The sequence below is a fragment of the Oncorhynchus mykiss genome, chromosome 13, assembly GCF_013265735.2.
Source record: "Oncorhynchus mykiss isolate Arlee chromosome 13, USDA_OmykA_1.1, whole genome shotgun sequence".
In the NCBI taxonomy this organism is placed as follows: Eukaryota; Metazoa; Chordata; class Actinopteri; order Salmoniformes; family Salmonidae; genus Oncorhynchus; species Oncorhynchus mykiss.
Genome location: NC_048577.1, coordinates 40,637,294 through 40,661,154, shown reverse-complemented (window position 1 = coordinate 40,661,154; position 23,861 = coordinate 40,637,294). Strand labels below are relative to the sequence as shown.

At 45.2% G+C, this 23,861-nt stretch overlaps 1 protein-coding gene across 2 annotated transcripts; it reads left to right on the top strand.

Moving 5' to 3' along the window:
- Positions 1-331: 331 nt before the first annotated feature.
- Positions 332-22,944, top strand: LOC110486359 (KN motif and ankyrin repeat domain-containing protein 2). Of its 2 annotated transcripts, none has more exons than XM_036941063.1 (13): positions 332-1,501; positions 10,707-10,815; positions 15,829-15,898; positions 16,348-17,793; positions 18,059-18,271; positions 18,366-18,480; positions 18,557-19,333; positions 19,461-19,548; positions 19,821-20,040; positions 20,300-20,442; positions 20,826-21,026; positions 21,338-21,436; positions 21,545-22,944. In XM_036941063.1, exons 3-13 carry the CDS (start codon positions 15,859-15,861, stop codon positions 21,599-21,601), a joined length of 3,399 nt encoding a protein of 1,132 aa, XP_036796958.1. In that variant the 5' UTR covers positions 332-1,501; positions 10,707-10,815; positions 15,829-15,858; the 3' UTR covers positions 21,602-22,944. The 2 variants fall into 2 exon arrangements, with proteins under 2 accessions (XP_036796958.1, XP_021413560.2); XM_021557885.2 differs by having other exon boundaries at positions 333-1,501; positions 18,575-19,333.
- The last annotated feature ends 917 nt before the right edge of the window (positions 22,945-23,861 follow it).

Below are 23,861 nucleotides of genomic sequence, written 5' to 3'. Positions count from 1 at the left end.
CCTGACCAAACCCTTCTCCCCTGATTGCTCAGTTTTGCACTGACATGCACTGTCAACTGTGGGACCTTGTATAGACAGGGGTGTGCCTTTCCAAATCATGTCCAATCAATTGCATTTACCACAGGTGGACTCCAAATTGAAGAAGCATCTCAAGGATGATCAATGGAAACAGGATGCACCTGAGCTCATAGCAAAGGGTCTGAATGTTAATGTAAATAGTGTATTTGTTTTTTATTTTAAATGCATTTCCAAACATTTCTAAACCGGTTTTCACTTTGTCATTATGGGGAATTGTGTGTAGATGAATGAGGAATTTAATTTGATCCATTTTAGAATAAGGCTGTAATGTAACAAGATGTGGAAAAAAGTCAAGGGGTCTGAATATTTTCCGAATGCACTGTACTGTATATAACCTTGAGAGGGTTAATCATTCTAGACACATGGTTTTACTACCCTGGGAATATGAGTCCCAGGACTGGATTTAGCCAGCAGGGGAAATGTTTAAACAACTAAATTATTAAACACCTTCGTTTATTAATTGATAGGCTATAGGCCTGTAGTATATTGTGTTAAAAATGCAGATGGGTATCTAATTTTTATGTGTATCGACATATGGCATATTATTGCTTTATTCATTTTTTTAAATGAGAAGAGATGTAACGTTCCATTTCGAGTGGATTATGAATAGGCTATGGATGGGTTATCCTGGAGCAACTGAACGGGTATAGTCATCTGGCTCTCAGGACGCATCTTTGCAGACATGAACCACCCTAATTATTGGCCTGGTGATGCAGAGCGGACCCCTCAGATCTCTATTTGAACCTGATGTCGGAGTATGCGCCCCTTTTCTGTTATTTTTCATCGTGCAATTAATTTACTGTGCCGGTGTGCCTGACATTGTAGCCGTAATGTTTGTCTGCCAAAGTAAACACCCACTCTGGATTTAGTGTGTGTTATTGATATGTAACACGATATACAATAAAAACACATCCACCCTTTTTAGGCATAAAATGAATCAGATATAGCTGTGGTGTATCCATTCTCAACAACAGTAACCACATTTACGTCCCTCAATCGACTATTTAGTCTTCTGTAAGACACGGGTAGATTCCAGGGGAGACTAAAGTATGACGTCATGTTACGGGGACCATATTCCCCATGCGCAGTCACCGATACATTTTTTTTAAAGAATGGAAAGAAAGCAATACTGACGGACTTTAGGTCACCCTTGCATTAGGCTATATATTCCTATAAGTCTTACTGAGCCATTAATACGACGACTCTCTTATTACAACTCTTACATTTTACAATTTTGAACGAATATGCAGAGATGTCTGAGTGTAATGGGGCTTCTAGCCTAAGGTACTAGTCTAGTCTAAAGACGCTCCTGGCCCTTTAAGAGCGGAGGGAGGGGGTTCTGAACCGCTTGGCTGCGGTGTTTTTGTCTCCATGTCAGTGAGCGCTCCTGGCCCAAGTCGTCTGAACGGATTTATAAGGATAGGTAAGGACAACAGCCTTTTGATAAGATCATACATTCTTAATTCCCAACAGCTTGTATGTTAACATTTGCTCAATTAATAAGTCCAAAATGGTGTCTTGCGTAAGATTTCTTTTGTCCTATCCGTTCCCCGGTTTGTGTCTTACTTCTAGAAGTAACGGGTCTCTTATTGCCCATTCTCTATCTATTTAACTGCGTTATGTTTGTATAAATTGGTGTGCACTTTTCCCTAAATATTACTATAAGTATTAATGGCCTAATGAGTGGTTTTGTTCTCGTGTATAGTAGGTTATGTGGCTGAGTATCATTGGCGATAACGCGCTCCTCGAGGGAGCGCACACAATGCATTGGGCACTGGCGCGTGTGTTATCCCTAAGACGTTTTGTGTTTAGGTCATGTTGGCTGAATTTTATTGACAGCTGAGAGAGCGGTCTCACATTTTCACTGAGGTTATTGTTCAAATTGGAGAGAAGATCTTTAGTTAATATTTGCATTCTGGAACATTTTGGAAACTTGCCAGCCTCACTCTTTTGGCTAAACTTTTTAAAATTAGGAACTTCAACTAAAACGTTTTTCGATCATGTTCTTTCTTCAATCAAAGAAAGTTTTGAAGTTGAATTCCTGAATAATTTAAGATGAATCCCTCATTTAAAGAAAACCCCGTGATTGCCGTTACTCCAGGGAGAGGGTGGGTCCTTCCATTCTTCCACTTTTCATTAGCCTACTTCCAGATGTTCATCACTTTCTCATTGCCACTCTGCCCTTAAATTTGGTCTGGTTTAACCGCCCGTCCGTGACTGGTGGTCAGTTCAGTGAACGGATGTCTGCCTCAAAAGCTATAGTGCATAAGGGAGGGCTGCCTCAACAGAAAGTTGAATTCATTCTATCGGGTTTTCCTCCTCTCTAGAAGAAGCACTATCTGGAAGAACAATTAACGCCTGTAGGCCTAATAGCCTACTAATGATTTTCAAGGTTTATCTATTGGTAATTATTAAACTGTTGAACTTTGGAAAAGATGGTTACAACCCAAGTGTCATTTTGTGGGAATAGGCTACAGTCTAGATAGGTCCATATAAGTGTATGCGGTCCTTTTGATCAATCATTGATCACTTGATAGCAGTCTGCTTTCACACAGACTAGGCCTACTTTATAGGTGACCGACACAGGTCTCCATAGGTGTCCTAGAATATAAGGTGCCCAGTTGGAGTTTTCCCATGTTCGTGCCAGCAGCAGCGGGGATGGAATGCGTAGCCTGTCTCACCGACCACATTCCTGATGACAACGTTTGGAACGAGGGGCGCTGTAGTGGAATTCCAAATGGAGGAATGCAAGGTTATAAAGCCCATTTGTAGCGGTGGACCACACGCTGGGCATTCAGATGATTTAGCTAGACTAATGGAATTACGCCATTTTAACCTGCATGAAGCTTCATGTCTGTGATTGTCTGGGTTTATTAGAATTTGCGGACAGGTCGTAGCGGGCCAGACTGTCCCCTTGCTGACACCCCACTGTTCAGCTGAAACCATGGTTACACACATGAGCAATTCATTTAGAGTTTCCTATCACCTTGAATCAGGTAGTGGAATATAATTACAGACGCTCTGTGAGTTAATGCGTGTAGGCCGTCAACGTCATTTTACAGTTCATGTCTTCTTGTGGAGTCTGGAAACTAGTCCTATCACATCAGTCAATGAACAATTGTTACTGATTCAGTGAGCAGAAAGCCTTCTACTTCTGCACAGAAAGGCATGTTATACTTGAGCCTTACACTACTGCCATAGAAGGTGTATAATAGGCCACAGCTCAAATACACATTTGGACATCATGTATAGTTTTATGCAAATTTCACACAAACATACGTTTCTTGTTTTGGTGGGAAAATGGATCACAGTTTGTGCACCTTTTATATTGATAGAATATCAATATTTTTTACTTTAATATGAGAGTAACTTATCACCAAATTCTCCATCAGTATTAATATGTTTTTTTGGTGGAGCCTGTAGGCTATAGTTCCTTGCTTATGACTGCTAATCACTCATTGCTGTGGAGAGGTGCAGATGTATTTAGCTATAGCAGGGGATGATGACAGCTCTGATATTAGAATGGGTCCAGATTGGTGGATTTGGCCGTTGAGGGTTAATACCCCTACTTATTTATCCAGACCTACAGCCAGAGACAAATCCTTTAACGTTTTCAGTCAACATATTCCTTCATGTAGAGTCCAAGGAAGCATGAAATCATCATCTGCTGGACTAATCTCTGGAGTAATCCTTCTTAATACATGAATCGTTCCGAAAGGGAAGATAGATTTTTCTATTCACTGACTCGCAACAACCTACTAATGCCTTGTTGTGTGTTTGTGTATACTTGCCATGTCTATAGGTGTGGTTCAAGTCCTGCTTGTTGTTATCTCATTTACTTCACTCATTGAGTCAGTCTGGAAACGATCAATGAGGATCCCGGATCCCACTTATATACATCATCAGGGCTCCAGTGCTTGACTACTTCCTTCCGTTGCCCCACTGTGCTGCATGTGACCACGACTGACTGACTCCACTGACCTGAGGTTTTAACCCCAAAACTGCTGTGAGTCTGACCAGCTTTCCCCTGCCTGACCGGACTAACAGCTCTGCTCTGGTCTTCGTCTCCATCTCCCCTGAACCTTCCCCAAATCCTTCCAGAACACTGCCTCTCTGGCCTCCATCAATCCTTATCCCTCTACCTCCCGTTTTGCACAGGAATTCTCCCTCTCTCTCTTTCTCTCACTCTGTCTCTCACTCGCTGTCTCTCCCATTCCTTCCACCTCTCTCTCTAATGCATACAGTTTTTCTTCTTTTGTTTCTGTTGCAATTCCTGTCCCTGGGCCCCACCCTTAGCTAGGCAGTTTCCTTTTGGAGGGGTCAACACAATGACCAATGGCAGCTGTGATGCTGATGTTTATTCTTCTCCTGTTCCAGACAGGAGAGCAGGCAGGCAGGGCTGAGGCCAGGTCAAGCAGTAAGGCCACTCCCTGGCTGTGTGGGCCAGACTATTTCTGCAGCGTGCCGTCTTTCTCTCCAGACCCTACTCCTCCTTAATGTTAAAAACAGTCGTCCTATTTGCTTGCAGTAACAGGGCATAGGCTACATAGCTTGGCTGGGTTAAGGCTTCACTGACATTTTCAACCTCTCCCTGACCCAGTCTGTAATACCTACATGTTTCAAGCAGCCCAACATAGTCCCTGTGCCCAAGAATGCCAAGGTAACCTGTCTAAATGACTATCGCCCAGTAACACTCACATCTGTAGCCATGAAATGCTTTGAAAGGTTCGTCATGGCTCACTTCAACACCATCATCCCAGACACCCTCCAATTCACATACCGCCCCAACAAGTCCACAGATTATCTCTATTGTACTCCACACTGCCCTCTCCCACCTGGGTAAGAGCATGCTGTTCATTGACTACAGCTCTGCATTCAAAACACCATAGTGCCCTCCAAGCTCATCACTAAGCTAAGGACCCCGGGACTTAACACCTCCCTCGGCATTTGGATCCTGGACGGTCTGCCCCCAGGTGGTAAGGACAGGCAACAGCACATCCGCCATGCTGACCCTAAACATAGGGGCCCCTCAGGGGTGTGTGCTTAGTCCCCTCCTGCACTCCCTGTTCACCCAGCCACACAAGTCACAGATTGTTTTCTCTGCTACCGCACGGCAAGTGGTACCAACACACCAAGTCTGGAAACAATCGGACCATGAACAGATTCTACCCCCAAGCCATAAGACTGCTAAATGCTAATAGTTAAGCGAACAGCTACCTAGACTATCTGCATTGACCCTTTTTGCAGTGACTTTTTTTTTACTGCTGCTGCTGCTACTGTTTATTATCTATCCTGTTGCCTAGTCACTTTATTCCTAGTTATATGTATTGGCTCAATTACCTCGTACCACAGCACAATGACTCACTCACACTCCGTGTGTGTATAGTATGGCCAAGTTATCGTTACTCTTTGTGTATGTATTATTACTTTTATTATTATGTGTTATTACTTTGCTACTATTTCACTATTTTTCTCTCGGCATTGTTGGGAAAGGCCCGTAAGTAGGCATTTCACTGTTCGTCAACACCTGTTGTTTACCAAGCATTTGATTAAATCAAATCTGATTTGAAAAAAATTGATGTCTTCACTGTTCCTAGTTCGAACCCACTATTAGTTATTCAGAAGCACATCGCCCAACGTAATTTGTTATACCCTGGTCATATGAGAGCATCTGTCCTCCTCATGCACATGTGAAAGTCTTGTTATTCATGCGAATGAGGCACGGCATTTGCTCTAAAAAGAGTGGTTTACTTGTAAAGTAACCACATGATGATAAATGGCTACCATCCTTGCCACTTCTGAGTAGAGACCATCAATTCATTGGTCATTGGTTATTAATGCATGACCAGTTGGCTAAATTAAGCCATCTGTTAGGATGAGAGTTAGGGTCACATACAGCAGTCCTCAGCAGATGCAGAAAGAGCCAGGAAGGTTTCTCCTCCAGCGAATAATGTAACACCAGCATGATGTATGTATTTGTTGGTTTCCAAAAGAGTTTTCATAATAGTTCCAATTTTCCCATGTATTGTTCGTAAAAATAAAAATACATTTATTATACACATTGGACTGAGGTCAATCATAAGTAGCCTGGGTGTTGACAAAATAACATTCAGCTTCATTTAGGAACTAGAAGTGCTGTCTCTTTGTGTGCTGGGTTTCTATTGTGAGTCACTTTTGATCCTTAAACCAGTAGTGGAATGTTCAAAATAGGATAGTAATCTTACAGGCGTATCAAGTTCAGATGATGAAGAATTATCTTTTCAAACGTAATTCACCCTAGGTCAAGAGTTCCTCTTTATTCCTCTTGAATCCCTGTGATGTCTGCCCTGTTTTGGCAAGAGCAGAGGACACAACATTATGGTGTGGCTGCTGGGAGTTTCAATGACTCATACTGGTGGATTCGAAATCTTTAGAACAGTCATTGGTGTTCTCATTCTAGAAGTTTCCATTTAAAAGTTATTCTCTTCTCCCTCCTTATTTTCTTTCTCTCCCCCACTCCAGCCTCGCCCCTCTTGTTCACCCACACCTCCTCTTTCTTTTCTCCGTCTTTCACTCACATACTGTACCTCCACTCTCCTGCTCTCTCTTTACTTTACTCCCTCATTCTTTCTCCCTCTCCGTCTCATTTTCCCTCTCCTTGTTACTTTTTCTCCTGGGCTTGGAGGAAGTGACTGGGTTGTTTCTGGGTCCTGGGGGAATACAGCGACGGAGCTCCTTTTCCTGTAACCCTTTCTTCATCAGACCTCAGGCAATCCCACAATAAGCTATTTTAATGGCACATCAATGACATATAGTCCTTTATAATGAACAGTGAGAAAGGGTGACCCACGTCGTGCCCTCTTCCAGTCTGGGGTCTAGTGTTGAGGGGTTGTGGTGTTGAGTGCCTGTGCATGGTGATACCTTTTGAGTGGGTGTATTGCATATATGTCGTCATCTGACTGTTGCTGTTGAAAGGTTACTACTGTCATGGTGGATTTGATACTCACCACTACAATTTCCCAGCGTGTTTAGATGGAAGATGAGAACGGAGTTACTGTATGCCCTCCACATTTTGTTTCTTCAGAGTTTATACCTGAAACAATGAACTGAAATGATTCAGCTGTGTTTGTGGAGCTGTGGGAGTTCCATGGGTTCAAAGGATCCTGGTGTGTGTGTGTGTGTGTGTGTGTGTGTGTGTGTGTGTGTGTGTGTGTGTTTTCAGCTGTGTGATGAAAGGGTGGCGGGTGCAGACGTGGGAGTGTGTGTTAACCTATCTCTTCAGAACTGTTTGACTCTTTCACAAAAACAAGAATGTACAAAAGTTTGCAGAGCCTACCTCCTCCCTCATAACACTGGACACGACATACACAATGGTATATACTGTGTATGTTGGTATATACTGTGTATGTTGGTATATACTGTGTATGTTGGTATATACTGTGTATGTTGGTATATACTGTGTATGTTGGTATATACTGGCTATGTAGTTTTTAGTTTAGTTATGACATTTTATAGTCTGTGTAAACTAGTTATTACACCATTATTATACTCTATTGTGATATTTACTGATGCCTTCTAGTATGATACAATCACATTTGTATTGATTTGTGATGACTGATAAGAGTAGGAGTCTAAGACATGTACACAGACCTCCCAGACATTGGTTGCTCGTCATCACTGGGCCTGTTTGTATTTCCACTCTCTGACAGTGTCTGGATCCACAACAGGGCCTCAGACAACATCACGTTTGTTTTGAGGCTTATTTTCTTGGCTGTAACAGTCTCTCTCTCTCCCCTATCTCTCTCTCTCTGTCTATCTATCTATGTGTCTCTCTCGCCATCTCTCTGCCTCTCTTTCTCCCTCCCTCTCTTTCTTTTATTTATGTATGTAAATATGGGTTGATCGTGTGTGTGTCTCTCTCTCTCTCTCTCTCTCTCTCTCTGCTTTTCTCTCGGTCTCTCTCTCTCTCTCTCTTTGCCACTCCTAGCTCTATATTAGAACCAGCTGTGGAACTAGGGGCTGAATGAATGGCTCATTGTGATTTGGCTGTCGTTCCTCTATGAGGCTCTGTTTCTCTCACTCTCTCCTTCCCTCCCTCTGTCCCATGACAAAAGTATTCAACAATGGACTGTGTAAGATAAAAGGTCATAATGTGACATTCTGTAAATGGAAATGTCTGACGTCATTTGGCCATGACTCCACAATGAAATGTACTAGTTAAGTCCCAGGCGTCGCAGTGAAAGCCAAGGTATGAGAAAAAGGAAATAACCTCCATTATCACGCTGCTTATCTCCTGGAACTTGCACGTATTTGTGACAGGACCAATCTGAAATCACATGGATTTGCAGATAGCGAATATTGGCTGTATTCCTTGCAAATCACGCGTAAGTTTAGGTGATGTCGTGGAGATGCCTTGGCAAGATCCTGGGGTAACAATATCTGGGCCGGCCCAGACGGCATCCCCCTCAGAGCATGCGCAGACCAGCTGGCTGGTGTGTTTACGGACATATTCAATCAATCCTAATCCCAGTCTGCTGTTCCCACATGCTTCAAGAGGGCCACCATTGTTTCTGTTCCCAAGAAAGCTAAGGTAACTGAGCTAAACGACTATCGTTCTGTCATCATGAAGTGCTTTGAGAGTCTAGTCAAGGATCATATCACCTCCACCCTACCTGACACCCTAGACCCACTCCAATTTGCTTACCTCCCCAATAGGTCCAGACTTTCTGACGGACCGCCCCCAGGTGGTGAGGGAAGGAAACAACATCTCCACACCGCTGATCCTCAACACTGGGGCCCCACAAGGGTGTGTTCTCAGCCCTCTCCTTTACTCCATGTTCACCCATGACTGCGTGGCCATGCACACCTCCAACTCAATCATCAAGTTTTCAGACGGCACTGCAGTGATAGGCTTGATTACCAACAACAACGAGACGACCTACAGGGAGGAGGTGAGGGCCCTCGGAGTGTGGTGTCAGGAAAATAACCTCACGCTCAACGTCAACAAAACAAAGGAGATGATTGTGGACTTCAGGAAACAGCAGAGGGAGCACCCCCCCTATCCACATCGATGGGACAGTAGTGGAGAAGGTGGAAAGTTTTAAGTTCCTCGGCGTACACATCACGGACAAACTAAAATGGTCCATTCACACAGAAAGCGTGGTGAAAGAGGCGCAATAGCGCCTCTTCAACCTCAGGAGGCTGAAGAAATTTGGCTTGTTACCGAAAACACTCACAAACTTTTACAGATGCACAATCGAGAGCATCCTGTCGGGCTGTATCACCGCCTGGTACGGCAACTGCTCCGCCCACAACCGTAAGACTCTCCAGAGGGTTGTGAGGTCTGCCCTCCTACCTGCCCTCCAGGACACCTACACCAGCCGATGTCACAGGAAGGTCAAAAAGAAGAATCATCAAGAACAACAAACACCCGAGCCACTGCCTGTTCACCCCGCTATCATCTAGAAGGCGAGGCCAGTACAGGTGCATCAAAGCTGGGACCGAGAGGCTGAAAAACAGCTTCTATCTCAAGGCAATCAGACTGTTAAACAGCCATCACTAACATTGAGTGGCTGCTGCCAACATACAGACTCAATCTCTAGCCACTTTTATAATTAACATTTGGATGTAATAAATGTATCACTAGTCACTTAAACTATGCCACTTTATATAATGTTTACATACACTACATTACTCATCTCATATGTATACACTGTACTCTATACCATCTACTGCATCTTGCCTATGCCGTTCGGCCATCGCTCATCCATATATTTATATGTACATATTCTTAATCATTCCTTTACACTCGTGTGTATAAGGTAGTTGTTGTGAAATTGTTAGATACTATTGCACAGTCGGAACTAGAAGCACAAGCATTTCGCTACACTCGCATTAACATCTGCTAACCATGTGTATGTGACCAATAAAATGTGATTTGAAGATTTGATTTGGGTGTTCCTGTGAAACCAGAGGGGTGTGTTACATGGCACCGGGTTCAAGAGTGTGAGTCAAGAAGTGCATGAAAACATTGCTCAATGTCATGACAAGGAGGTTCCCAGCCAGCCTTGGTTGATTGGCCATGCAGCAGTCTGTGTTGTTGTGGTTCAGACTCAGACGGATGAGACGTTTTCTCAAGGCACTAGCTGCATGGAGGTCTGCTGTCGCTCTGAAATGAGGTCCATCGACTCGTGAGTTTGATTGGCATTTTGTGGTGAGATGGAAAGGATGTTTTTCATGTGAGGAGCTGTCACTCCGAGGCAGTGGAATGTGTTTCTGGGGTTTGTTTTCTACTGCAGAGCTGGGTGTTTTAGTCTTACAGTAACCAGTCCTTGGTAACCTGCCTAAACAGTGGGTAATCCCTGTTTTGTATGAGAGGCCTGTTTGTAGCCCTCTGGAGAGGCTGGGATGGACCTGTTAGAGTTGTCATGGACTTTTTGAGATTTGATGGCTGGTTAAAGATTCACCGGATACCTCAATGATGTGCTTCATTTGGAACTTGGTTGCATTTATCCCAAGTTTATTTTGTGGGTCTATCTGGTATTTTCTGTTTCCTGATCTCTATCTGAGTAGGATCATGAAATGGATGTTATGATTTCTTAATATAAATGTTAATATCGTTCCATTATTTTCCTCCATGCTGTGCTCAGGTGCTGACCGTGAGAAAGAGGGGAGGGAAGAAAAAGAGGAGAGAAGAGAAGCCAGAGTGAGGAGATTGGGGAGGAGGAGAGACCAACCCTGCAGCACTCTGAGCAGCTGGTATGGAGCAGAAAATAAATCCCTCTTTTCCTAATTCATAAACCATTCCCATTCCCAAACTTCTGCAGAATAGCAATCACACAAAAGGCAGCTATTTAAGACGTGGATGGAAAATTCCATGATTTTCTCTGGGTTGTGGGATTCAAGGTATTTCTTACTTTGCTATAAGCACAGCTTACTCCCTGTGGCAATAAAAAAGGAGGTAAGACTGAATAAAGAGAATGTGTTGGACATACAGTCAGGTCCAAAATTATTGGCACCCTTGATAAAGATTAGCAAAACGGACTATAAAATAAATCATACAAATACTGAGACATATTGTATGCTCAAATAAATTGGGAAATGATATTGTTATTATTATTATACTAATATAATTGCTCAGAGAAAGAGATTTTGTTTAATAAGTAAAGCAATTTTCTCTAAAAGATAGGGTTCAAAATGTTTCGCACCCCTGTTTCCAATACCTTTCAAGACCTCAACTTGCGAGGATAACGACACTGAGCCGTTAAAAAATATATATGTTTTTGCTCATCTTTGTCAAGGGTGGCAATAATTCTGGACCTGACTGAAGTACTAGCCCTGAGAGTTTTCTTCCAGAACTAAACCTACTGTATCTTACCTACTAACCATGATGGTCACCCTCCTCTGATCACAAAGATATGTGCATTGTGTAATGTGTGGTAAGAAATGTGGTATGTATGTTTTGATACAGGTGAGGGACACCTGTATCTTTTATTGAGGGACTCTGTGTGATAACAATGTAGCGGTATATTAGCACATTCTGAAACAGCTTCGGTGTATCAATGTTGCAACAAGTCACAACGATTAAAAGTAGCAAAGCAGCAATCACGCAGGCACACTCTGGCATCCAACAGGACATCAGCCGTCTCAGAGACACATCCTATTTTGTGCTTGAAGGATCTGAGTTTTTCTCCCCTTGATTTCGAATCTTAATAGTCAGACTGGGGGACCCTGGAGACGGGCAATGTTAACTTCCGCTGGTCTGGAACGTGGGGAGGAGGGGGGCATCAGTCTGGGGCAACTCATTCCTCCTGGAGGAGGGTAGAGAATGGCTGGAGGAGGAGGAGAGGAGGAGGTTATAGTCTGGGTCTGGGAGTGTATCACTGAAGAATGGTTGGCTGGCTGTGCTGGTGCTGCTGAGGAGGAGCAGGGGGGTACACTGGACTCTAATCACTGCCATCTCAATGGAACACTGTTTACAGCCCAGAGAGAGAGGGAGTAAGGTCACCCACATACATGGTGGAGCACACAGACACGGCAGACACACACTTACGGGTGGACACGCACGTACAAACACATGCACGGACGCTCTCACTCACACACACAAACACCTAACGAGGCACTGTTGTAGAGGCAGATGCAGAAGGTTTGGGGGAGGGGAGGAATTGGAGCACTAGGCAAAGTGTTAAATAGAGAGAGGGGAGAGAGCGGCCCGTAACAGAGTATGTGTTCACTTGACGTGAGTAGGAAAATAAAGGAATATTAAACTAGATTGAGAGTTAGTATGAGAACGAGAACGAGAGAGAGAAGGAGGGTGTGGAGAGGAGAGTTTTGGCCGTCGTCATTGCTGAGGGCCGGGATGTTTGTCACGCTGTGTAGCTGAACTGAACACTCTAATTATATCTCATCAACTGTGCCCCTGTCAACCAGACCTCCGCCTTCCTGTACTCTCTCAATGACACATACGCCACCTTCCTGTTCTTTCTCATAGACACACACAGAGACATCTGACACACTCACATTCCATATTTCAGATACGCTCACATAAGCATTTATACTGTACTCATACCAGGAAATGCACATTAAACAATGCATCTCAGAAGTCATTTGATTTGTTGAAACTACTTTATATATATATTTTTTTTTTTAAATAACGTTTTAATTTTTATTTAATGGAGAAAAAAAAAATCACCCCTTTTTTCTCCCCGATTTCGTGGTAGTTACAGTCTTGTCTCATCGCTGCAACTCCCGTACGGACGAGGCGAAGGTCGAGAGCCATGCGTCTTCCGAAACACAACCCAACCAAGCCGCACTGCTTCCTGACACAATGCCCATTCAACACGGAAGCCAGGCGCACCAATGTGTCGGAGGAAAGACTGTACACCTGGCGATCGTGTCAGCGTGCACTGCACCCGGCCCGCCACAGGAGTCGCTAGTGCGCGATGAGACAAGGATATCCCTGCCGGCCAAACCCTCCCCTAACCCGGACGACGCTGGACCAATTGTGCCCCGCCCCATGGGCCTCCCGGTCGTGGCCAGCTGCGACAGAGCCTGAACTCGAACCCAGAATCTCTAGTGGCACAGCTAGCACTGCGGTGCAGTGCCTTAGACCACTGCGCCTCTCGGGAGGCCCTTGTTGCAACTACTTTGATACTAACACTACATGTCCTGCCATCATTTTGCGGAGGTCACATTTGATCTTATCAGCGTTTTTTTGATCATATCAAATTGTTTGCCTTCTTTGTTTGTGTGTGTGTGGGGAGGGGGGGGGTTCGTGTGGGCACGTGGTGTGTGCGTATCTGTGCGTGTGTGTGTTTGCGTGGGCGTGCATGTCTGTGTGTGTTGCCATATCAGTGTGAGAAAGACAGAGATAGGGAGAGCTACAGTATAAAGAGAAATTCAGGCTTCAAAAATACCAAGTCAATTTAGTCAATGTTTCCAAGTGCCCTACTTTCCCTGAAACGGGCAAGAGCATAAACAGGCGCTGACGAGAGTCATGAGATTAGAGGGAGGGAGAGGACGAGCGAGGGGAGAGACAGAAATTGAAATGAGCAGAGAGAGACTCCTTTCTTGCTGATGGAACAGAACAGAAAACTGGGCATGAACTAAGTATGCCCCGAGAACAAAATCAATTCAAGTCCAAACTTTTGATGTCTGTTTTACAGATTCAGCTGGTGAGGCTCCAGTGGCTAATGCAAGAGATGTAATGCTGAAAAAGTGAATCCTCAGTTCCCACAAAAGAATGACCTAGAAAGTTAATATTTAGCAGCCGGGGAGACACACGGAATCAGAGACCCCTCATTGTGGGCAGTATGTCATCGCTGGCAGCATGTCACTTTCCTCTTGCCACAAGCAAACATAAACTGCAAAGGGTGTCAGAAGAATAGCTCAGCCATCACTATTAACTTCCAAACAGAAATGTTTGTACACCAATAGCAAGACATCCAGTAGGCGAATAGAAAGAAAGTTCACAACAACATGAAATATGCATTGGTTTTCTCAGTGTCGATCCCAGTGTGCATTTGGTCATTGTTTTGATTGTGTTTAATGTGGTGAATGTACTATCTTGGGTTGAGTGTATGGGAGCAAGAGGAGGGGGAAGGGGGATGAGGGGAGACAGTGGTCAGCTGAAATCTCTTTATCGTCAGCTGACGAATAGAGGGGGAGAGAAAGAATGAAAGAGGAGGGAGGGAGAGATGGAGGGAGATACAGAGAGAGGGAACAGAAAGGGGAAAATAAATGGAAAAAGAGTGGGAGAGAAAGAAAGGGCGAGAGTGTCTGTAAACCCTAAATCGAGAACCTCTGTTAGTGTTCACAAACGATTCCTAATAAGGCTGTAACTGGCAGCCTCCAACCTCTCTCTCCTGGAATAAGCTGCCAGGAAACTTTCCCCTTCTAACTCTTCTCCTCCGCGGAATATTAGAACCAGAAACAAACTGTGTACTATCAAGCAGAAAGATGTACTATTGAGCAGAAAGATGTACTATCAAGCAGTAAGATGTGCTATTGAGCAGAAAGATGTACTATCAAGCAGAAAGATGTACTATCGAGCAGAAAGATGTACTATTGAGCAGAAAGATGTACTATCGAGCAGAAAGATGTTCTATCGAGCAGAAAGATGTTCTATCAAGCAGAAAGATGTACTATCGAGCAGAAAGATGTACTATCGAGCAGAAAGATGTACTATCGAGCAGAAAGATGTACTATCGAGCAGAAAGATGTACTATCGAGCAGAAAGATGTACTATCGAGCAGAAAGATGTACTATCGAGCAGAAAGATGTACTATCGAGCAGAAAGAACATAAGCAGGCAGAAAAGCAGAGAAATGGCTAATTAAGGCTAAATACAGTGCCTTGCGAAAGTATTCGGCCCCCTTGAACTTTGCGACCTTTTGCCACATTTCAGGCTTCAAACATAAAGATATAAAACTGTATTTTTTTGTGAAGAATCAACAACAAGTGGGACACAATCATGAAGTGGAACGACATTTATTGGATATTTCAAACTTTTTTAACAAATCAAAAACAGAAAAATTGGGCGTGCAAAATTATTCAGCCCCTTTACTTTCAGTGCAGCAAACTCTCTCCAGAAGTTCAGTGATGATCTCTGAATGATCCAATGTTGACCTAAATGACTAATGATGATAAATACAATCCACCTGTGTGTAATCAAGTCTCCGTATCAATGCACCTGCACTGTGATAGTCTCAGAGGTCCGTTAAAAGTGCAGAGAGCATCATGAAGAACAAGGAACACACCAGGCAGGTCCGAGATACTGTTGTGAAGAAGTTTAAAGCCGGATTTGGATACAAAAAGATTTCCCAAGCTTTAAACATCCCAAGGAGCACTGAGCAAGCGATAATATTGAAATGGAAGGAGAATCAGACCACTGCAAATCTACCAAGACCTGGCCGTCCCTCTAAACTTTCAGCTCATACAAGGAGAAGACTGATCAGAGATGCAGCCAAGAGGCCCATGATCACTCTGGATGAACTGCAGAGATCTACAGCTGAGGTGGGAGACTCTGTCCATAGGACAACAATCAGTTGTATATTGCACAAATCTGGCCTTTATGGAAGAGTGGCAAGAAGAAAGACATTTCTTAAAGATATCCATAAAAAGTACCCCCCACCCCCCCCACCCCCCCACCCCCTTTGTGCACAGTGTCTTGTCAAATACCTTACAGTGGGTTGCTCCATTAGGAGTAGTTATTGTGACTGTGTTGTGGAAGTGTTTGATAGGTTTGTATGACTGTGTCTTTCTCTCCCCCCAGGTGAGGTTTTGTGGGTAAACGTGTGACATCATGGCTCAGGTGCTGCACATGGACCCCAGCTTCCCAGGAGGTATGGTCCTAACTCTACTCTTTCTATTTCTTAACATCATAATACTGAATCATCTCCCACAAACTATCATGTGAGTGCATAATCTATTTCTCATGTAGGGACTGTTTCCCAAACACAGATTAAGACTAAAAAGTCATTTCAATGGTGTTTCTCCATTGGGCATGCTTTTCAGTCCAGGATTTAACTTAATCGGCCTTGGCCTAAAGTGTTTAACATCCAAAATAACTTAGATCAACCTAAGGTCTTTAGATATCTTAAACCAATCAAGGTCTGGCTATAACCTACTACTTTATTTATCAAACTGTTTCTACCTAATTTGTGTAACTACTATTAGAGTATATACCCAAGCACTCAGTATCCCCGAGAGATAATGCTATTTTCTGATGTCTGAGTCCGAGATTAGATGGCAGATTTCCGCTTGTTTTAACTCTATTTCCTGTTCCCTGCAGGGAAGCTTACCCCGTCTGCTCCCCCCTCCCTGCATGGGAAGGAGCAGGAGGCGCCCTACTCTGTGGAGACCCCCTACGGCTACCGTCTGGACCTAGACTTCCTCAAGTATGTCAACGACATTGAGAAGGGCAACACCATCAAGAAGGTGCCCGGTCAGCGCCGGCCCCGCTACGGGTCTCTCCCCCGGGGGTACGGCTACACAGGCTCCTGGTGGACCTCCACAGAGTCCCTGTGCTCCAACACCAGCCAGGACAGTCGCCAATCATCCTTCTCCTACTGCGCCCCAGGCTACCACCCACACAGCTCCCACTCCCAGAAGCCCAGCTTCAGCACGGCCCGGGTGGAGAAAACCCTGCTGGACGCCCGCAGGAAGTTGGAGGAAGAGAAAGAAGGGGCCCCCAGGAGGTTCTCCAGCACACTGGGTAGCATGCACAACAGCATGGCCGGATCCACCACCTCCCTGAGCAGCGCCCACAGCTACAACCGCACCCATGGAGGAGGAACGGGCTCCTTCACCCCCATGAGCTCCGGCATGTCCACGCCTGTGTCGCCCACCCCGGCCCACCTGCAGCATGTGAGAGAGCAGATGGCGGTGGCTCTCAGGAAGATCCGGGAGCTGGAGGAGCAGGTGAAGACCATCCCCGTGCTCCAGGTGAAGATCTCTGTGCTGCAGGAGGAGAAGAGGCAGCTAAGCGTCCAGCTGAAGAGCCAGAAGTTTCTGGGACACACCCTTGGCTTTGGCAGAGTGGGCCGGCCCAGAGGGGAGCTCTACATCGACATCCCAGAGGAGGAGGTGAGCTCTGGAGCTGAAGCCACCACCAGGGTTGCAGCAGGGCCTCTGTCCCCTACCACCCCCACCAGTCCTGAGGGCTCCAGGCCGCAGGCAGACTCAGGCTGTGAGATTGAGGACACGGTGATCGTGGGTGGAGCGCGGCCGGCTGGGCAGAGGGAAGTGCGTACCATTGGGGTGGGACCAGAGGAGGCGAGGGGCAGCCAGCAGGTGGATGTGGGCATTGGGGTGAAGGAGCAGGACCTGGGGCTGGTGCCGGAGACAGAGGCCCTGAAGAGCCAGGTGGGTCAGCTGGAGGGCCAGCTGAAGAGGACGATGCAGGAGCTGCAGGCTGCCCAGCAGCAGGTGCAGGCAGCTCAGAGAGAGAGGCAGGCTCTGGCCCCCCAGGCAAACCACTCGGTCAGGGCCACCAGTCTGAGCTGGCAGGAGCAGCAGGGACGCAGCCTGCAAACGGTAGTCAGCTTTACCCAGCAGCCCCATCACCGGGCACAGAGAACTGTGGGAATCCAGGTGTACACGCTGGAGCAACCAGCCACTGTGGTGGGGGTGGGCACGTTGCTCCGAGCAGAGGGGTGCAGCTCCCCCTCCCTCCCTCCAGGTGGTACAGTCCTGGAGGGAACCCACAGAGGACATGCACAGGCCCTGGGCCCAGAGGGTAGGTCTGACTTCAGTGATAAGTTACAAGTGATATCAAATTAAATGAAGTAGGTTTAAATGGGGCGGCAGGTAGTCTAGTGGTTAAGAGCATTGGGCCAGTAACCTAAAGGTCACTGGTTCAAATCCCTGAGCCAACTAGGTGAAAGAGGATGTCGATGTGCAAATGTTTTCTATAACAATGAGTTGTTAGGTTGAAAAACCATGTGTTTTCTTTGATTGTTGATCCCTTCCATCTTTTGTCCTCTTCCTTTCCATTCCTCCAGATGCAGCTGTTGAGCTGCCCATCGCCATCTCCTCCAAACAGGTCCGAGAGGTCCTAAGAAGTGAGCTGTCCACCTCTGTGCCTGTCACTAATCCTGCCATCGCCATTGATACCATTGGTAATCAGATGGCTTTGCTGCATCTGAAGGAAGGAGAGACACCCCAGCACACTGCCATAAACACCGTCCAGTCTCAAGAAGACCCATCAAAGCCAGGTAGCTATGGACCGTACGACTCCTTACCTTAACCCTCCCGCTAACTGTCCCTGACGTAACATAACATTGTGGCAACATTGGGTCTTCTCTCCAGCTGCAGCAGCCTCTCCCCAGACCACCCTGAGGTCCATTATGAAACATAAGGCAGAAGGAGAACCTGGCTCTCCATCCACCAAGAAGAACCTGCAGTTCACTGGAGTCAATGGAGGGTACGTGTGTTATTGATAGTGTGTAACAGTGTATTCATGTTACACTACAGAGATCGTGAGTTGACGTGTGTGATAGATCTGTTCTGTCCTGTAGGTATGAGTCCACCTCCTCAGACGACAGTAGCAGTGAGAGTTCAGAGGAGAGTGATGCCAGTGAATATCATGAGACCACAGAGAAACTCCCAGAAGCACCAAAGTCTGCAGCGGAACAGCACCAGCAAGCAGCAGCAGTCCCAGTCTCCTCCACAAGGCTAGAGCATGCCACCCCGCTCCCAACCACCACCGTCCAACCACCAGCCTGTCAACCTGCCTCTGAGCAGAGCACCAGCCAATCAGCAACCATAAGTATAGGACTGCAGCATGTATCCACCTTATCACCAACCTTGAACACTGCCGTGCAGCAATGTGCCTCTGACTCTACCCCCACTGAGACTACCTACCCATCTCCAGCCAATGACTGTGTCCGTCAGGGGAGTATTGTCCAATCATCGGTCCCAGACCCTATCCCTCAGGAGTGTACCTCCATAAATACTAGCACTGAACCCACTACACCTGAGCAGTGCACCATCCAATCAGCAGCTACCTGTTCTGCACCCCCCAAGCCACCCAGATGCCAACCAGAAGCCACTAACCCGGAAGTAAAGCAGGGTGTCACCCAATCAAATACCACTGATGTCACCGTTCAGCTAGATGCAATCAAATCACAAACTACTGACCTCGCCCCTCAGCATTGGGCTACCCAATCGTCAGCTACTGAACAAAGCACCCAGCAGAGGATAGTCCAATCATCAGCCTCGACACCAGCACCTGGAAACACCCCAAGTGCTGCTGGAGCAGCCAATCAAGAAACCAGGTAAATCAGCATAACCATTTTGAAACTATAATCAGTAGATGTGTCATTCCATCAATGATTTCAAGTGCAGTATGATATTGTGTATGTATGTGTTTGAATTTGCTGTGCTTTCTTTTATCTCTGTCAGACTGGAGTTCAGTGAGAGCCTGATGGCATCTCTCCATGCCCTGCAGAAAGCCCTGGGTGAACCAAATGCTTTCAGTCAGCAAGCAGCAGTATGCAATTCTCTTTTACTCTGCCCACCATGCCAGTTTAGATGACTTCCTCTGTGACTTGTCATTTCATATAGTCACTTTCTACAAGATTGTGTTCATGTAACCAGCGGGATTTGAACTCAGGTCTCCTGCACTTTACAATACTGGGTTATCCCATTAAGCTAAAGCTGTTAGGCCTACATCCATCTGTGTATCATAAACAGTGTGAGTTACTTTGACCAGTCCTGTCTGGTTGTTAGTCTGAGACCGGTCTCTGTGATTTCCCTCCCCAGAGGACAGCCTACACCACGGTGCTCCAGGAGTGGCTTCGTGTGTCCTGTCACAAGGCAGCTGACACTGCCATGGTCAGGGCCTATATGGATACCTTCTCCTCCGTCTCCCCACAGCTGCTGAAGTTTGTGGTCAATATGGCCGACGGCAACGGCAACACGGCCCTGCACTACACCGTCTCCCACTCCAACTTCCCTGTGGTCAAGCTGCTGCTGGACACTGGTGAGTGACTGGGGGATGTGTGTGTTTACAGACAAGAGAATAGTGGTTTACTTTTATGGTGGATAAGTAAGTGTTTGGTTTGTTCGTACAGTACATGGATCAGCACTGTATGAATGTGTATATCTAACACAGACTTGTGGTCTGCCATAGATACAATGGACTGTATGTATAACCTTCATGTACTGCATGACTGTTAGTGGAATGGCTTAGGGATATAATTCCCATAATAAACGTGTCCTGGTCGCTCTCTCCCTGTCAGGCCTGTGCAACGCTGACAAGCAGAACAAGGCCGGGTACACAGCCATCATGCTGACAGCTCTGGCTGCCTTCCACTCTGACAGTGACCTTCACACTGTCCTGCAGCTGCTGCGCACAGGGGACGTGAACGCCAAAGCCAGCCAGGTACACTATGCCCCCTGCTGGACAGCAGGCCTCCCTGCACACAGCCAAACTCAGGCAGACCAATGACGTTCCTCCCAAGCCCCTGACAAAATGGCTATTTCAGCTACTTCAGTTAGATGGCTCCTTTGCATGTATGTTGCTGATAGCTCCACATTGTATCTATGTTCTGATGGAATTAAAATTCTCAATTTGTTATGTTGGGCCAGGACATGTATTTTCTTGCCTCCGATGGTTTTGTAATTTTGTGTAAGAAAAGCTGACTGTTGGTGTTAGGCCAGCTCTTATAACTACTGCCTGGAGTTTTCCCAGGTCAGAAGGTCACACGGTCAGGAGACTGGTAAAACCTGTGGCCTTCCTAACGGGTAACTGTTGTATGTTGTTAGGCGGGTCAGACGGCGTTGATGCTGGCAGTGAGTCACGGGCGAGGGGACATGGTACGGGCGCTGCTCTCCTGCGGGGCACAGGTCAACATCCGCGACGACGACGGCTCCACGGCGCTCATGTGTGCCTGCGAGCACGGCCACGTCGACATCGTGCGTCAGCTGCTGTCTGTGCCAGGCTGTGATGTCACCCTCACTGATAACGTGAGTCAACAAGCCTACTCCCAAACTTCTAGGATTTTACATTTTACTAGTTGCTTTCCCACCCCGTTTTCCCTACTCTCTGTCTAACAGCATCTGTGAGTCTCCCATGTCAATACAGTGTCTTTGACTGTTTGTTTTCTATTTTCTCTTCTGTCTCTGTCTCTCTATTTTGCTCTCGGCGGTGCAGCTGTGTGCACCAGCTCCCAACCCTGTCTCTCATCCTTCCCTCCGCCTGACCTACTTTGTCTTGCCTTTCTCACCCTCTCTCTCTTTGGCAACCCAACCTTTGGTTCTCTCTCTCTCTCCACTAGGATGGCAGTTCAGCCCTGTCCATAGCCCTGGAGGCCAGTCAGAATGACATCGCTGTGCTTCTCTACGCTCACCTCAACTTCGCCAAGCCTCCTTCCCCTGTAAGTGTTGTCAAACAGAGAATGTACGATAACATTTGAACAAAAACAAACACACAACACTTGTGGGTGCATCAGGTGATGATTTATAAATATTGTTTTACCCTCAAGGTATCACCAAAGTCTCCTCTTTTGGGATCCTCTCCCCCCTCTGGTGAAACAAAGTGACCACACTGTGAGATACCTTTTGGAGAATTTAGCAGCTCCGCTCCAGCCAGTTCCTCAACCATTCCACCACAAGTGTTGATATCTGTGTATATATATATATGTGTGTGTGTGTGTCAGTCTGTCTGTGTGTATTTGTGTGTGGGAGAGTGAGTGTAATGGTATTTTTCCTCTTCTCTCTGTCTGTTCTCTCTGTATGTACTGTATGTGCACGTCGGCATGAAACCCAGCACTTAACACGATCCTAACACATCTTTCCTTTCAACGGAAAAGGAATTCATCGTGATGCTTTACTCACATGTAATTCTTTACGCACAAGAGTCTGTTGTTTTTTTGTTACAGTGTTGGTTGAAATCAATCTCCGATAATATTCACATGACAGAATAAGCCGTTCCCCTTGTAACAGCTCAACACACAAACTCAACTCAGCAATAATCCCACTTACATTCATTTTGTGTTTTTTTATTGCCGCTAGATAAGCAAGATTGTATTACTTTACCGTAGTTCATTATTGTAGCTTATTTTTTGTTCATATGCATTTGTTACTTATTACTGTACAAGCAATATATGTCATTCTATATACCATTGATAATCGATCAGTCGCAAGGACACAGTAGGAATATGTTGACTCATCACAATCATTTATGAAATGCCGAAAGTCACCCATATCACTGTGAAATTATTAATTCACCCATATCATTCTAAAATGACAAAATCACCCATTTCATTCTAAAATACACATATCTCTCTGAAGTGTCCTTTATCAATTGTATCAGTCAGCTCATTGGTGCTAAAACAATTCTGATACAGGACTCCAGTTTAATTCAGCACAATAGATCGAGATTTCTACACACCCTTTATTTACCCTAGAGTATTTTTGATAGTGTCTTTTTATTCAATTCAAATTTCACATAGGTAACGGTATGGATCTCCAACACTGTTAAACAGATGACAAACTTTGCACACAGCATTGCTACTTTAGATGTCAGACAGCTAGCTGTGACGAGGCCTACAGCACCCTTATCAGGATACTGTTGTTTTAAATTATGGTCTTACTGGCTAACTTCCAACCACACTTTAGTCGTTGTAACGGTTAACAATTTTTTCCGAATTTTTATCCAAAGATCTTCCCCTCATAACAAACTCTTTTGTTACACTGTATGTTGTGGTGATCAGTCTGAGTGTAAATAGAATAATATGTGTTGACCAGACAGATAATTCCCGACAAAAGATTTGGTAGCAGCAACATTATCGTTGAGGTCAATAACAGTTGTAATGTTCATGAGAAGGCAACTAGAAATGGTAGCTACTCTAACTCTCCAATAAAGGTACTACATTTCTGAAATGAAAGATTGTTTATTTTCTTGAATAAAAGGTTTTATGAGTGGTTTTACTGAGGGAAGGAGTGACGTGGGGTGTTTGGGTACTGACTAGGGTGTGTAAGGTGGTAGGCAAGGTTCAAATTCCTGTTCAGTGATAGAATGGACTATGGATCTAATGAAGAATTTGCATTGTAATATAGGTATACCAAAATTATAATAATATTTGACATTATTCTACAGTAGTAGTGATGCAAAGGATTGAAGTCCAGAATACAAAAATATACTGAGTATACCAAACATTAGGGACACCTTCCTAATGTGGAGTTGCCTCACCCTCTGAATGGCACACATACACAGTCCATGTCTCAATTGTCTCAAGGCCTAAAAATCCTTCTTTAACCTGTCTCCTCCCCTTCATCTACACTGACTGTAGTGGTTTTAGACCTCAGTAAGGGATCATAGCTTTCAGCAGGATTCACCTGGTCAGTCTGTCATCCAAAGAGCAGGTGTTCTTAATCTTTTGTATGCTCATTGGTGTCTCAATTTGGATTGATATTTTTACGTTACCCCCCCCCCCCCCCCCCCCCCCCCCTTTAATATAGGATTTCCTGAGCAATTGGATTTTATAACGTTTTATATTTGTTTTACATTCTTTTTTATACATTTCTATTTGTATTACTTGTTCACAACTATAGGTTTACCTACTCGCACATTTGTTTTAGTTTTTTGCCTTCTGTAAAACGCTCAGTTTGTATTTTTTTTTATGGGTTTTTGGATGAAAATAATAAATCAGCTTTCATCGTAAATCGTCTCTGTGTGTGTTTCTAGTAACAGTATAAACTGGACCAATCTCTCTGATTAGGCTAAGGCCTTTTTAATCTTCAATACATGGATGGATGATACTGTAATTATAATAAATTCCAAGACAATGTTCCTCTGCC